Below are 12400 nucleotides of genomic sequence, written 5' to 3' on the forward strand. Positions count from 1 at the left end.
AAAGGGACTGAAGGTGCTAAATACCGGAATTTTCCTTTAATGCACTGGCAGACAAATTTGCTTGTTTTTTCTTGCTTATTATAGCGCCCCCTATGGTCAGAAATGGGTCTATTTTGTTTTGTGAGATCATGCATTGATTTTGGACCTATGGTGAAAATTTGGTGAAAATGTAGTGTCTGTGCCTATTACGGTACTGTTTTGGTCCAGTGGCTGTACCCCCCCATGGACAGAATTGCACAAAATGTTGTGGCCATGCAAAGAATGTCATATTGATTGTCTCTACCAAGTTTGGATAAGATTGGACATTTTGAAGATATTGACACTAACAAAATTTGGTGTGCATCCAAAGAATGTCGTAATGATTATGTGTACCAAGTTTACATAGGATTGGGCCTTTACAAGTTCAGATATAGGCAAAAAATCATTATAGGCCACTCCCCAAAAATTAAAAAACAGGCGATAAATCAAAAATCAGAAAAAGCCAATATGTTAGGCTTGGTCTGTAGATGATGTGTACCTAATTCTGTAGGGATTGGAATAAAAGTGTAGGAGGAGATATATTCGTTCAACTTCAGAATTTTTTGAAAATGGTGGGAAAATGTGAATGATGGAAATAGGTGTGGTCAAATTCATTAGATGCGGGAAATGTAAAGGAACAAGTGGAAAGAATGATTTGTCAAAAATTCCATACGGTTCTGGAGATATGAGCAAAAACGAAATGTGGTTATGATTGCATACACTGTTTTGGTGCGGCGGCTGTAGCACCCCAACCCCAACCCCACACACACACACCCCCCCCCATGGACAGCATTGCAAGAAATGTTGTGCCCATGCAAAGAATATCATATTGATTGTCTCTACCAAGTTTGGATAAGATTGGACATTTTGACTTATTGCAGTGCCCCCTATGTACAAAATATCACAGAATTCAGTATGCCTCCAAAGAATGTTGTATTGATTACATGTACCAAATTCGGTGTGCTTTCAAAGAATGTCATGATTGTGTGTACTAGGCGAGCCTGTAGGTGTATGGCCGTACGTACTGTGCGTACCATTAGGCTAGAATTTCCCGTGTGTGTCTTCACACCGCATTGGCCTAACATAACTTCCCAACTCTGCACAGTATCCCATTAACTGTGTGACAGTAGGCTATTTACAATTTTCTGTAAAGTAAAGTTTGTAAACATGTTATCAAAATCAACTTAATACAGAACTATATGCACGTGCACACCTTTTGTTTGAGCAGGGGAGAGAATATGCACACACACACACTATAGAAGTTGTAGGCTAGGCTACTTGTTCTATTTTACTATCTACGCTGGTTATCAGCATACAATGTTATAAGCTAACTCACTAACTCGAGACTCATCATGGATATGATGGAACACATTTTTTTAAACAACAAAAACAGAAAGGAGGGAGACAGCAAAGCTAGAGGAGTTATTTCAAATGGTCAAGCCGCAAGCACAAGGTAGGCAATATTGGTGTTTGTCAAAACGTTAGGCAAACGTTAGGCTAGCATTACAGCTGTTTAAAGCCATACGTGAATGGTACAATAGAACAAAACTAAAGGTAACATGAGCCTTTATAGGGCTGTATAAAGTTGTCTAAATGAATAGGTCATTGTTAGACGTTGTTGTAACGATATTGCATGGGGATGTTAGTACTATGTAGGCTACTTTTTAGCTGACCAATTAACAAACCTAACCGGGAAACGGACAAAAATGTTATCAATGCGTTGAAAATTTTGTGGCGGGGGGTCTGTAAGGTGGGTTTGCGTACCATAGTATTAATTCCTGCAGGCGCCCCTGGTGTGTACTATGTTTGAATAGGATTGGACATACTGGAGATATTGACAGCGCCCCCTGTGGACAGAATTTCATAAAATTTGGTGTGTGTCCAAAGAATGCTGTAATGATTGTGTGTACCAAGTTTGAATATGATCGGACCTTTACAAATTAAGATATAGGCAAAAAAATCATTATAGGGCACGCCTCAAATGTTAATTGACACTTAAAAACATAAAACCGGGCGATAAATCAAAAATCAGAAAAAAGCCAATCTGTTAGGCTTGGTCTGTAGATGATGTGTACCTAACTCTGTGGAAATCGGAACAATGGTCTAGGAGGAGATAGATTAGTTTCACTTTTGAGTTTTTTGAAAATGGCGGGAAAATTTGCAGTATGGAAGTGGGCGTGGCTGGGTTAATTGGATACAAGAGCTCTGAAGGAACAAGAAGAAAGAAGAATTTTGAAACGGTTCTAGAGATATTAGCAAAAACGTAAATGTGATTATTATAGCACCCCCTATGGACAGAAATGGGTAATTCCTGTTGTTTGAGATCATGCACTAATTTGGGACCTATGGTAAAGAATTTGAGTCTGTACCTATTACAGTTATGACTGTAGAAACGGTTCTGCCACAGAAAAGTAATAATAATAGGGAAGAATAATCAGAACAAAAACAATAGGGCTTTTTCCTGCTTGGACCCCTAACTAGATTTTTTTTTTATCTTAGTATAAGATTAATAACACTTGGTTAGATTTTATTTGATAAGGAGTTTTTGCAGTGTGTTGAATGATTGGGGTCGCCTACGTTTTGTGATATTAAAATAGGATCGCCTCACCTGCCAAAAAAGGTCTGGAACCCCTAACGTTAGGCCTACCTGCCAATCATATACGTTTCAGAGGAGGCGGATTTAACCACGTGAAGGAAGTGGGACTTTTGTTTTGAAGAAGGCAAGTAGCCTAGGCTAACCTTAACGTTATCAACCATGGAATCTGAGTGCAAGCGGTCAATCTCTGGTGTGTTTGCTCCCGCCGAAATATCCCTGGGTAGAGCTTTGTCTCAGACTCGGTTAAGTTCTCTCGATCAGTCTGATGTTTTTAGTTCTCAGACGTCCCTATGTCGGAGTGCCGCCGGAGGAGTCCGAAGGAGAAAGATATCAAGTAGCGCCAGTATCGACTCCTCGGAGATGAGTCCAACTGCCGAGGCACGGGTCCTGGTTATTAACACGGGAGGGACAATTGGAATGATGTTGCATGATAACGGTAAGATTAATGTCACTAAACTATTTCATATGTCCGTTTGACCAGGCTACTGGACACATAGTTTCTGGTAGCCCACCGTGGCTTGAAATGGGAGTCACACGTAGAACCTAGACCACTCGTTAGCTCGTTATTAACCCTTAAAGGAGTACCGTCACACCGGTGTGACGGGAATGTTGAGAAATTAACATTCTAAAGAATATCAGGGTTCATTGAATTCAACATAGAATTTTAGAACCTTCAATTGTTGCGGAACTTAGAATGTTCAAAAACCTACACCTTTAAGGGTTAAGGGAATGACTGGTAACTGGTTCTGAGCCAATGTTACCCATTTGCCATGTCAAATATTGGGGATAAATGTTGTTGTAGCCTAATTGTCAAATTATTAATCTATAAAAGCCACAAATTGGCAATTTAACGTGTAGCCTATGCTGTCTACGGCGGATCAATCAGATTCCCACTTTGTCGAATGGCAGTTGACAGATCAACTTTGCAGAATGGAGCTTTGTCATGCATCTTTTTCTTCAGTTTCCATCATCAATTTTCAATGGGATTGAGATCCAGACTGTTTGCTGGCCATGCCATTGACTTGATATGTCTGTCCTGAAGAATGGGTTTAACATTATTTGCTCTATAAAGCATCACCAAAAGGTCTTGGATGGAATGACAAAAGTGAATGGAATGGAATCATCTTGAGAGTGGTATTTTCCCCAAATGTCCTAGCAAGCTAAATTGTTTACTAATTTGTAACTCTCATGGTTGTTTTGCTACTTTTTTTGGAATGTTGATCAAGCATTAGGCTATTACCCATGATGATCTCATGCAGGATGTCTTAAGTTTATTTTTACATAGCTAGATTTTAATGAAGGATCCGATTAGTGACTTAGATTAGTGACTTAGACTTTGTGATTAGATTCACCTTTATTGTCATTGTGCAGAGTACAGAGACAACTATAATGAAATGCAGTTTGCGTTTAACCAGAAATGCAGAAAACAGAAAAGTGCAATGTCACAGTACAGACAGATGGTGTAGTGTAGCAATGTCTTATGCAGTGTAAACAGTATAAGCTTAAGACATATAGTGCAGTGCAGACAGTATTATACAGTTAAGAACACAAGTTTCGAAAACTAAAATAGGGAATCAATTTTAACCAAATATGTGCATTATTAATTTTCAAATAATTAAACAAATAAAAAAGATAGATGTAACAAAACTCACAAACAAGCAGAAAAAGAAAAGAAAGAATTCTGAAAGTGCAGTAGGCATTGCGAACGCTAAAAAGAAAATTCCCACCAATTTTACGCACCGGAAAACAGCCTATAGGCTAGTTTCAATCGGTTTTAATCGGCTGCTGCTGGTGTTTTGCCAAATGGAGGACAACGGCAATCAACCTGTGCGACATGAGAGAGAGAGGAGTGATAACCCCTAATAACTTGAGGACTTCGATATGGAAGCACTTCAGGTTTTGGACTGGAGATCAAACTATGGAGAGAGACAAAGTGGTATGCAAACTGTGTGATTGTGAGTTCCACCAGAGCCCGTCTATGGAGAGCCTCCCCACTCTCTATTAATCCCATACAAACCGAATTTGGCTGTAGTTCACCAGAGTTCACCTAGATGGCGATTGCGGGCGAGTCCAAAATACATGGGGTCCTATGGAGCTACATGGCTACATTTATTGTTTTCACCTATTTAACAACTGAAACCCTCAGATTTCATTTTATTTTTCGCAAAATGGATATGGGTTATCAATCAAAAGTGAAATAATCCGGGAGTCATGTCCTTTCGTTTTCTTACAGGTTGGGTCGTTGTTGCCCATAACACACTAGCATTGATGCTATGATCATGCTAATGAATGACGTCATTGACACGTTTGAAAGGCTTTTTAGAACAATTAAGTGACTTTAAAAAAATATAATACTCAACCAAGTGTATTGTCCTTGCCTCCCCTTTTGAATACAATATTCAAATTACTTGAAAAAAAATTATATCCTGAGAAAAGTGGATTTTGAGGGGTACAGCTCCATAGACCTCCATTCATTCTGGACTCGCCCGCGAGCGCCCCTAGGTGCAGTACCACACCGGAAGAGTTCAGAGAGTGAAGGTTCTCCCCTTATTAGACATTCTCTGGTTCCACCCTCTGTAGTGCTTTCCAGTCGGAGGCAGAGCAGTTGCCATTAGAGCTTAGATCGGGCCCAAAAAATCAAGCCCAACCCAACACATTACGAGCCCGATTTAAACCAGACATTTATTTAATACATGGGCCATTATACAGTTAAGAACAGAATTATTCATACCCCTGGCAAATATTGATTTAATGCTGATTTTCTCTTTATCAGTGTATATTTGTGTTCTGACTGAAAATGACACTGTCACATGCCAAAAGTTAGTAAGACAATGTGGGAGAATTAAAAACAAGAAGCGTTTTCATCTTTTTTAAAAAATGGCATGTCCAAAATTATTCATACCCTTTTTAAAAAAAATCAATGGAAACATCTTTATTTGCATTCACAACTCTCAAAATGGCCTCTCCATGTCTCCACAATGATTCTAGACCACACCTTTTTAACAGCAATCCGGGTTTTCAGTCAGGAACGACTGCCATCACTCTGGCACTTTTTTGACGGATTGAGGTCTGGATTCTGGCTCTGCCACTCTAAAATGTTAATATTGTTCTCAGTGAACCATTTCTTGCCTTGTTTGGCTGTATGTTTGGTGGTTTAATGGTCCAATGATGCCCATTGAGGCAGGTCTCTCGGCAGACTGCCTGATCTTTTCCTATTTGTTTTCCTTTGTGAATGTGTGATCCAGAAAGAAATGCCACATTTTCTCAATGCCCAGTTTCCCCTGCTAATCCACATGTTTGCTTTTTTAAAGTTGTAACAAGATATTTGACACCGCCTATGTCTCTCTCTTTCTCACTTTCTCACAGTGTTATCTCCAGAACCTAATGCATTTGTGAAGTTCCTGAAGACTCTGCCAATCTTGCATGATGAGCAGTATGCTCAGCATACCAAATTGTACGACTACTATGGACCCACTGAGAACACCTTAGTCCTCCCGTAGGTCTTCACCATTGACACTCACACTCCTAAATCTTAGGTATACTTACTGATTATCCAGTAAGTTTTGTTTTCTTGGTGGTTGGTTACATGACCCCTGCAGAAGCCTTACAGGACAGCTTATATATATGAACTTATAAATCAAAGAATGATTTATCAAGGGCTGCTTTTGTGACATCACTCAGGGGTGTAAGCTGCTATTTGCATGTTTTTTTACAAACATCCAGTTACACATGCAAAAACGTGGAACTTGATCCTTCTCATTAACCTTGTGAATATGGTTACCAACAGTATCATGAAAAACAGAATCATTTTTTAATAGGAAACAAAATGACACGTTGGGTATTGAACAGATATGGAATTGTTTTGAAAATGAGTTCAGTGTAAATCTTTTGCAGAGAAATGTTTCAGGTTAGAAGTGATTTGAATGATAGAAGGAAATAATAATAATAATAACAATAAGCTTTATTTGTACAGCACCTTTCATACACAGAATGCAGCTCAAAGTGCTTCACATTTGAAGCATGTAACACAATAATAGTCAGTCAGTCATTATCAATCTTCCTACTCTCCCTTAGGCTATGTTCAGATCTGTTATAAAAAAAAAGCTTTGAAAAAAGTCCTCAGCGCTTTTTAAAACTTTGCTGTTTATTTTTTTTTTGTAGCAGCTCAGAGCATCTTTTTAAAGTTGGAAAAAAAGTTCAACTTCTCAGAAAAAAGCACCTTAGATCAAGTGCTTTTTTGACAGCTGACCAATTATAAGCCGAGTACTGAGATGTTAGTGTCCCATAACAACCATCAGAAATGGAGACCGTAGCGGTGGAGAAACTTATTATGATTGACGTGGAAACTTATTCATTTGCCATATTCATTTATGGAGTTAAACTGAACATGTCCCAAATTTTCTGGTCAGTATATTCATTTATTGCAGTCACATGAAAACAAAACTAGCCTGCTAGCTATCATTAACTCTTGGCTCCACCACGACTGCCTTAATTTCAAGTTCTTTTTTTTTAATGTTTTAATTTTTTTAGTTATAGACTGAACTTGGCACATATTGGCAAAACAGTCATCACGGTCATGAATGTAATGTAGTTCAATACAGAGTATAAACATTCCAAAATAAATTAAAAAGAAAACATTGATCAAGGTTTACAAAAATATACAGCAGAATGACTTTGTCAGACTTGGCCCTTTATGTACAATAGTAGAGGGTCCCAGATCTTATCATAGTATTTCAATGTATCATTGTTTTGATATCTGATCTATTCAAGGCTTAGTACATTCCCCATTTCCCTTAGCCACATCTCATAACTTTGTACAGAGTCAGATCCCCCTGCATATGTGGAAACTACTTGAGCTTCATATGTATTAGCTAAAAGTAGAGCCGTCTTTCAAGTTCTTGTGTGGACCTACAGTATTGCCTACACTACTCTTGGCTGCACTGAATGAACTGTATGATAGATAGGGGACACCATGATCTTGAAACATCAACGCCATGGCAGAGTGATTTGCACTCTGGACACCCTACAAAGCCCTGTTTGGAAGTTGGCTACTTTGGATTTTGGTTAGTAGCAGATCCTTTAAAATTTGTAAGCTATAATTACTAGTTCACCTAAAAAAAAAAACTGTCTCAAAGCCCATTAGATTAACGTGAGCCTGTGGTTTAGATTTGTAAGAAAAATATTTGCTTAGACTAGGCTAGCTAACTTTATACTGACACAACGTAACAATGCTCTGAAGCATTCACATGAAATCCAAAACTTTTTGATCACCAAGTTGAAATTTCCAGCTCAATGACAAATATTTCCGATTCTTTTTAATATCATCCGATAACTATTTCAATGTTGATATAGGCCTAACTCGGCCTGCTTAGCAACACCATTGAACACCACTTAAAAGTTCAACGAAGAGTTGCCATTCTCCTCCGTCTACTGACAGCCAGGGCGTATACATTTCTTCTACGGCTGCAAACGGGATTCACTCGCAGTTAACCAAATATTTCTTTATTAGGGCAGGGCAGGCATATTTCTGGCTATTAAATTACTCTAAACCAGTCTGCTAAAGTCTGTAGTGAAGTCTGTGTAGGGTTTTCCAGGCTCCATTTCTTTTTACGAGACACCCTGCTCACCAGAGCCATCTGGCGGTTGTTTGGGTTGTTGCAGTGTCACTGGAGAAATACAAATTAAAGTCGCGTGAGGTCACGTGCGAGGGAAGCTGGCCAATTTGAAGTAATGCCCACTGTAACCATCAACACAAACATTTACAAAGCATGATTATTGCAGTACTTGAAAAGTCAAGTCAAGTCAAGTCAAGTCAAGTCAAGTCAAGTCAAGTCAAGTCAAGTCAAGTCAAGTCAAGTCAAGTCAAGTCAAGTCAAGTCAAGTCAAGTCAAGTCAAGTCAAGTCAAGTCAAGTCAAGTCAAGTCAAGTCAAGTCAAGTCAAGTCAAGTCAAGTCAAGTCAAGTCAAGTCAAGTCAAGTCAAGTCAAGTCAAATCAAATAGCGTATTTCATACACAGAGGTCATTCAATGTGCTTTACATAAACAAAACCAAACAATAATAACAAATAAAAGCATAGAAGGGCAATATAGTCAAAGAATAGTTAAAAGGTAAAGATCATAATAAAAAGAAAACATAAAACACAATCATTTAAAAATAAAGAATAATTAGTAAGCAAAAACAAAGGCAAAAGTAGTAAAAAAGTAATAAAAGACAAGGTAGAATAATTATCAGGCAGATTCAGAATTTGTAACTCGGCGCGGTTAGCAGAAAGCATCTGAGAACAGTTTGGTCTTAAAGCGATGGTTCGGAGTAATTTCACCCTAGGGTCCTTTGCACCATGACCCCGATCCAAACACCCTCCCAGAACCTTTTTTCCCTTGGTCGAACCCTGGTCGAGTAGCGCTGTCAGAAACTAATAACGTTCTGCAGTCGTAATGGAACCAACTTTTATCTCGTAAATTACCCCACTAATAATGCCCTGAATGGTATGAAACTTCTACAGTAGTACAACTGTGACCTTTAGTCCAATAACGAGGCATTAGAAAGTTTGTAAGTGCACCAGGAGTTTTAAGGAGATTATTTAAATAACACTTGCCTCTGCATCTGCTACTATACCACTGCGTCGACGTTTCTTCCGTGATTTGGGAAAAGCCCGTAAAAGTCCTGTCCTGTGAACAGTCCATTGCAGTAAACAACCCTGCTGGAGATAAATGCATGAATGAGTCATGTTTTGACATCAGCCCTCTGAGTTTGGCAATATTTTTGAGGTGGTAAAAAGCTGATTTAGTTATCGCTTTCATGTGGCTGTTGAAATTTAGATCACTGTCAATTAATACACCAAGATTTTTAACAGTATCCTTTGCCTTCAACCCTTGTGTGTCAAGGAGAGTGGCAACCCTAAGTCTTTCCTCCTTTTTAACAAATATAATTACTTCAGTTTTTTCTTTGTTCAGCTGAAGAAAATTTTGAGACATCCAGGTGTTGATTTGTTCTATACACTGACACATAGATTCAAGAGGACCATAGTCGTTTGGTGACAGAGCTAAGTAAATTTGTGTGTCATCTGCATAGCTATGATATGAAATCAAATTATTTTGGATGATTTGTCCAAGTCGGAGCATATAGAGGTTGAATAATAGTGGCCCCAAGATCGACCCCTGGGGAACACCACAGGTCAAGGACGTTGAGGTAGTTTCCGATGGCAACAAAGAAGCTCCTTTCTTGTAGATATGATTTTAGCCAGCTGATAACTATGCCTGTAAATCCAACCCAGTGTTCTAGTCTGTGTAGTAAAATATTGTGATCAACAGTGTCAATCTACAAAAAAAATGTAACTCAAATTTGACCTTTGACCCTTTTTTGGAAGTTACTGTATTCTGCCTTAGTATTGCCCACAAAATGACAATTGGTCATACTAAGGCAAAATACCTTAACTTCTATTTTATAGCACAATGTTATGATAACAATTATAACTTTCACTTAAAATGTAAGCAATATTAACCCTATTGGACTCACCATGATAAAATGGCTTCACATTTCATCATCATATGAAAATGATAGTTTTTTCATTTTTTTCTGTATTTCATACTCATTCTACCACACAGACAGTCATTGATATGTCAGAATTAAGAATGAGAGTGTTTTGATGTTTTAATATATAAAGCATATTTTTCTGTTTGGATATGAGGCACTAATTTAGACTCATTGGCTTATTTATTTTGATAACCAGCCTAGAACAGCAAAAATATTTCAGAATCATCCCATTGTAGCATCTTAATGTTTGCTGAAAAGTGAAAACATAGGAATTAATATTTCTTGGGATTTTACTTGCAGTATTTGCATTATTATCATGAAATCAGGAATACATTTTGATAATGTGTGTAGGTCTTATTATGATTAGCCTAAACGTAGGCCTATACATTTTCCTGAATAGAATGGAAACTTAACCAAATGCAGATGATAAAACAAAGTTCTTCCACACAAATTAGGTAGATTAGGATGTTGGTTGCCTTTATTTGGTCATTTTATATTACTGCAATTTAAAGCTGCCTGCTTTGCGACTAGCTTTAATTTCCCCACTAACCCGCAGCTACACTAAACTTTAGGCTTGCATTGATAGAATTGACAGCCTGTAACAACTTGGGAGTTTTGACTCAAGTTTTAAAAACTCGTGGCAGATTTAATGTATTTGCTTTCTCGTTGGTTGTTTGGTATGGATTTTAACAACAACAAAAGGTAGGCTCTAAATTACTACATTCCTGCTGCTGGTGTGTGTGTGGAAGGTGTATCGTTGCGGCTCCAACAAACTCGCGTAGTTTTCAGGCAATGACTATCATTTGCAGGCGAGAGCTAGCATAATATGAGAATTTTTTTTGTTCTCCAGTTGACATGTAGCCTTGTATTACGGGCTGTGATGTGAATTAAGATATCCTAGGCTACAAGCCATACTCTAATGCACCGCTTGTTACTGAATAGGCTAGGCTATCAAGATTAGCCTATCTTTAATGCACCAGCATAATGTCATTCCTTGATCTTGGCATTTAGGCTAGGCTACGTTTCAAAGCCATCAATCTAACAAAAAGCAAGCACTGCAAAACAAAGTAGGCTACTGTAGGCTATACACTTTATTGAAGTTAGTGTGTGTCTGAGGTGATTTAATTGAATAATGCATAGCCTAGACATAACTCCAGCCGGCAATACAACTTCACGTTGATGGTCGGTCAGAAGGCAGCTTGCCGTGACTTCGCACCGTAACTTTAATCGAGTGTTCAGTAGCAGCGTGAAAGGAAGGCAAAAACATAATCTTATTTCTCCCAAAAAACAACCGAATTAAAACTTGATGTTTGTCTACATGATAAAACTTATGCTTATTGTCCTAATAATGACAAAAACTATTTTTAGCCAAAATCGAAGTTACGACCTTTTGCTAGTGTGGCAGCATGGAGGCATCCAGGTTATTCTTCTTGAGAAGTGGCTTTACAACAGCTGTTTTCAGTGACTTAGGAAAAGTGCCAGACAGCAGTGATACATTTACAATTTGAAGATCTGGTAGGCAGATGAGGTGAAAAACAGTTTTGAAGAAATTGGTAGGCAGAGTGTCTAAGACACATGTGGAAGAGCTGAGAGAATAACAGGATTATTCATGGTTTTTCTTTCACCTTTTTCATTTACATTATTAGTAATTATTACATTATTATTAGATATTGAAATGAAACAAAAATGAAATGGCACAACACACACAACAGAAAATTATTATTTACAATTAATTACAAAAAATAAAGCTTAATCACAGGCCACTGTACAAACTGTTACTATTTAGAATGTACAGTGCTAAGTTAAGACATTTATTTATATAATAACAATTATTTATTTACGATACATGATGCATTCAAAAAGAATTGATGTCCTTAATGGTTTAATTTTTCCTCATTTTTTTTAAATTAAGGCATTAAGATCAATTTCCAAAAGATGATTTTTATTCCTCCTTTTAGTCAATTTTAGCATGGGTGTCTTAACTTTTGCACAGCACTGTATAAACTATAAAGACTTCTCTTTCATGTCATTACACTGTATTGGTAGCCTAGAAATCTAGACACACCCTAGCTAGATTTCTAGCAGGGTTAGTCTTGCAACTCTCCGTTGGCTTGTGAGCTGGATAAATTAAACTTCTATCAGGCCAATCAAATCGTGTATAGAGACGTTGGGCAGGCTTAACATAATGATTGATGGCAGAGTTGCAATGGTTTGGCTTGAATTCCCTGCTACTTGAAAACAAAGAAGATGGAT

The 12400-nt window shown here is 37.9% G+C and overlaps 1 protein-coding gene across 4 annotated transcripts in view; it reads left to right on the top strand.

The window, feature by feature from the left end:
• Nucleotides 1-2723: 2723 nt before the first annotated feature.
• aspg (asparaginase homolog (S. cerevisiae)) overlaps nucleotides 2724-12400 on the top strand; it is a 62041-nt gene continuing 52364 nt past the window's right edge. For 3 of the 4 annotated variants that reach the window (XR_007192545.1, XM_048235637.1, XM_048235647.1), the window contains exons 1-2: nucleotides 2734-3050; nucleotides 5981-6110. Coding sequence is in view for 3 of the 4 variants with exons in the window: in XM_048235637.1 (XP_048091594.1) it covers nucleotides 2774-3050; nucleotides 5981-6110 (407 nt within the window). In the remaining variant the exon portion in view is untranslated. Of the gene's footprint in view, nucleotides 3051-5980; nucleotides 6111-12400 lie in introns of all 4 variants that reach the window. The other variant, XM_048235657.1, reaches the window with a different exon arrangement.

The sequence above is a fragment of the Alosa alosa genome, chromosome 2 (genome assembly GCF_017589495.1).
Source record: "Alosa alosa isolate M-15738 ecotype Scorff River chromosome 2, AALO_Geno_1.1, whole genome shotgun sequence".
Taxonomy (NCBI): Eukaryota; Metazoa; Chordata; class Actinopteri; order Clupeiformes; family Clupeidae; genus Alosa; species Alosa alosa.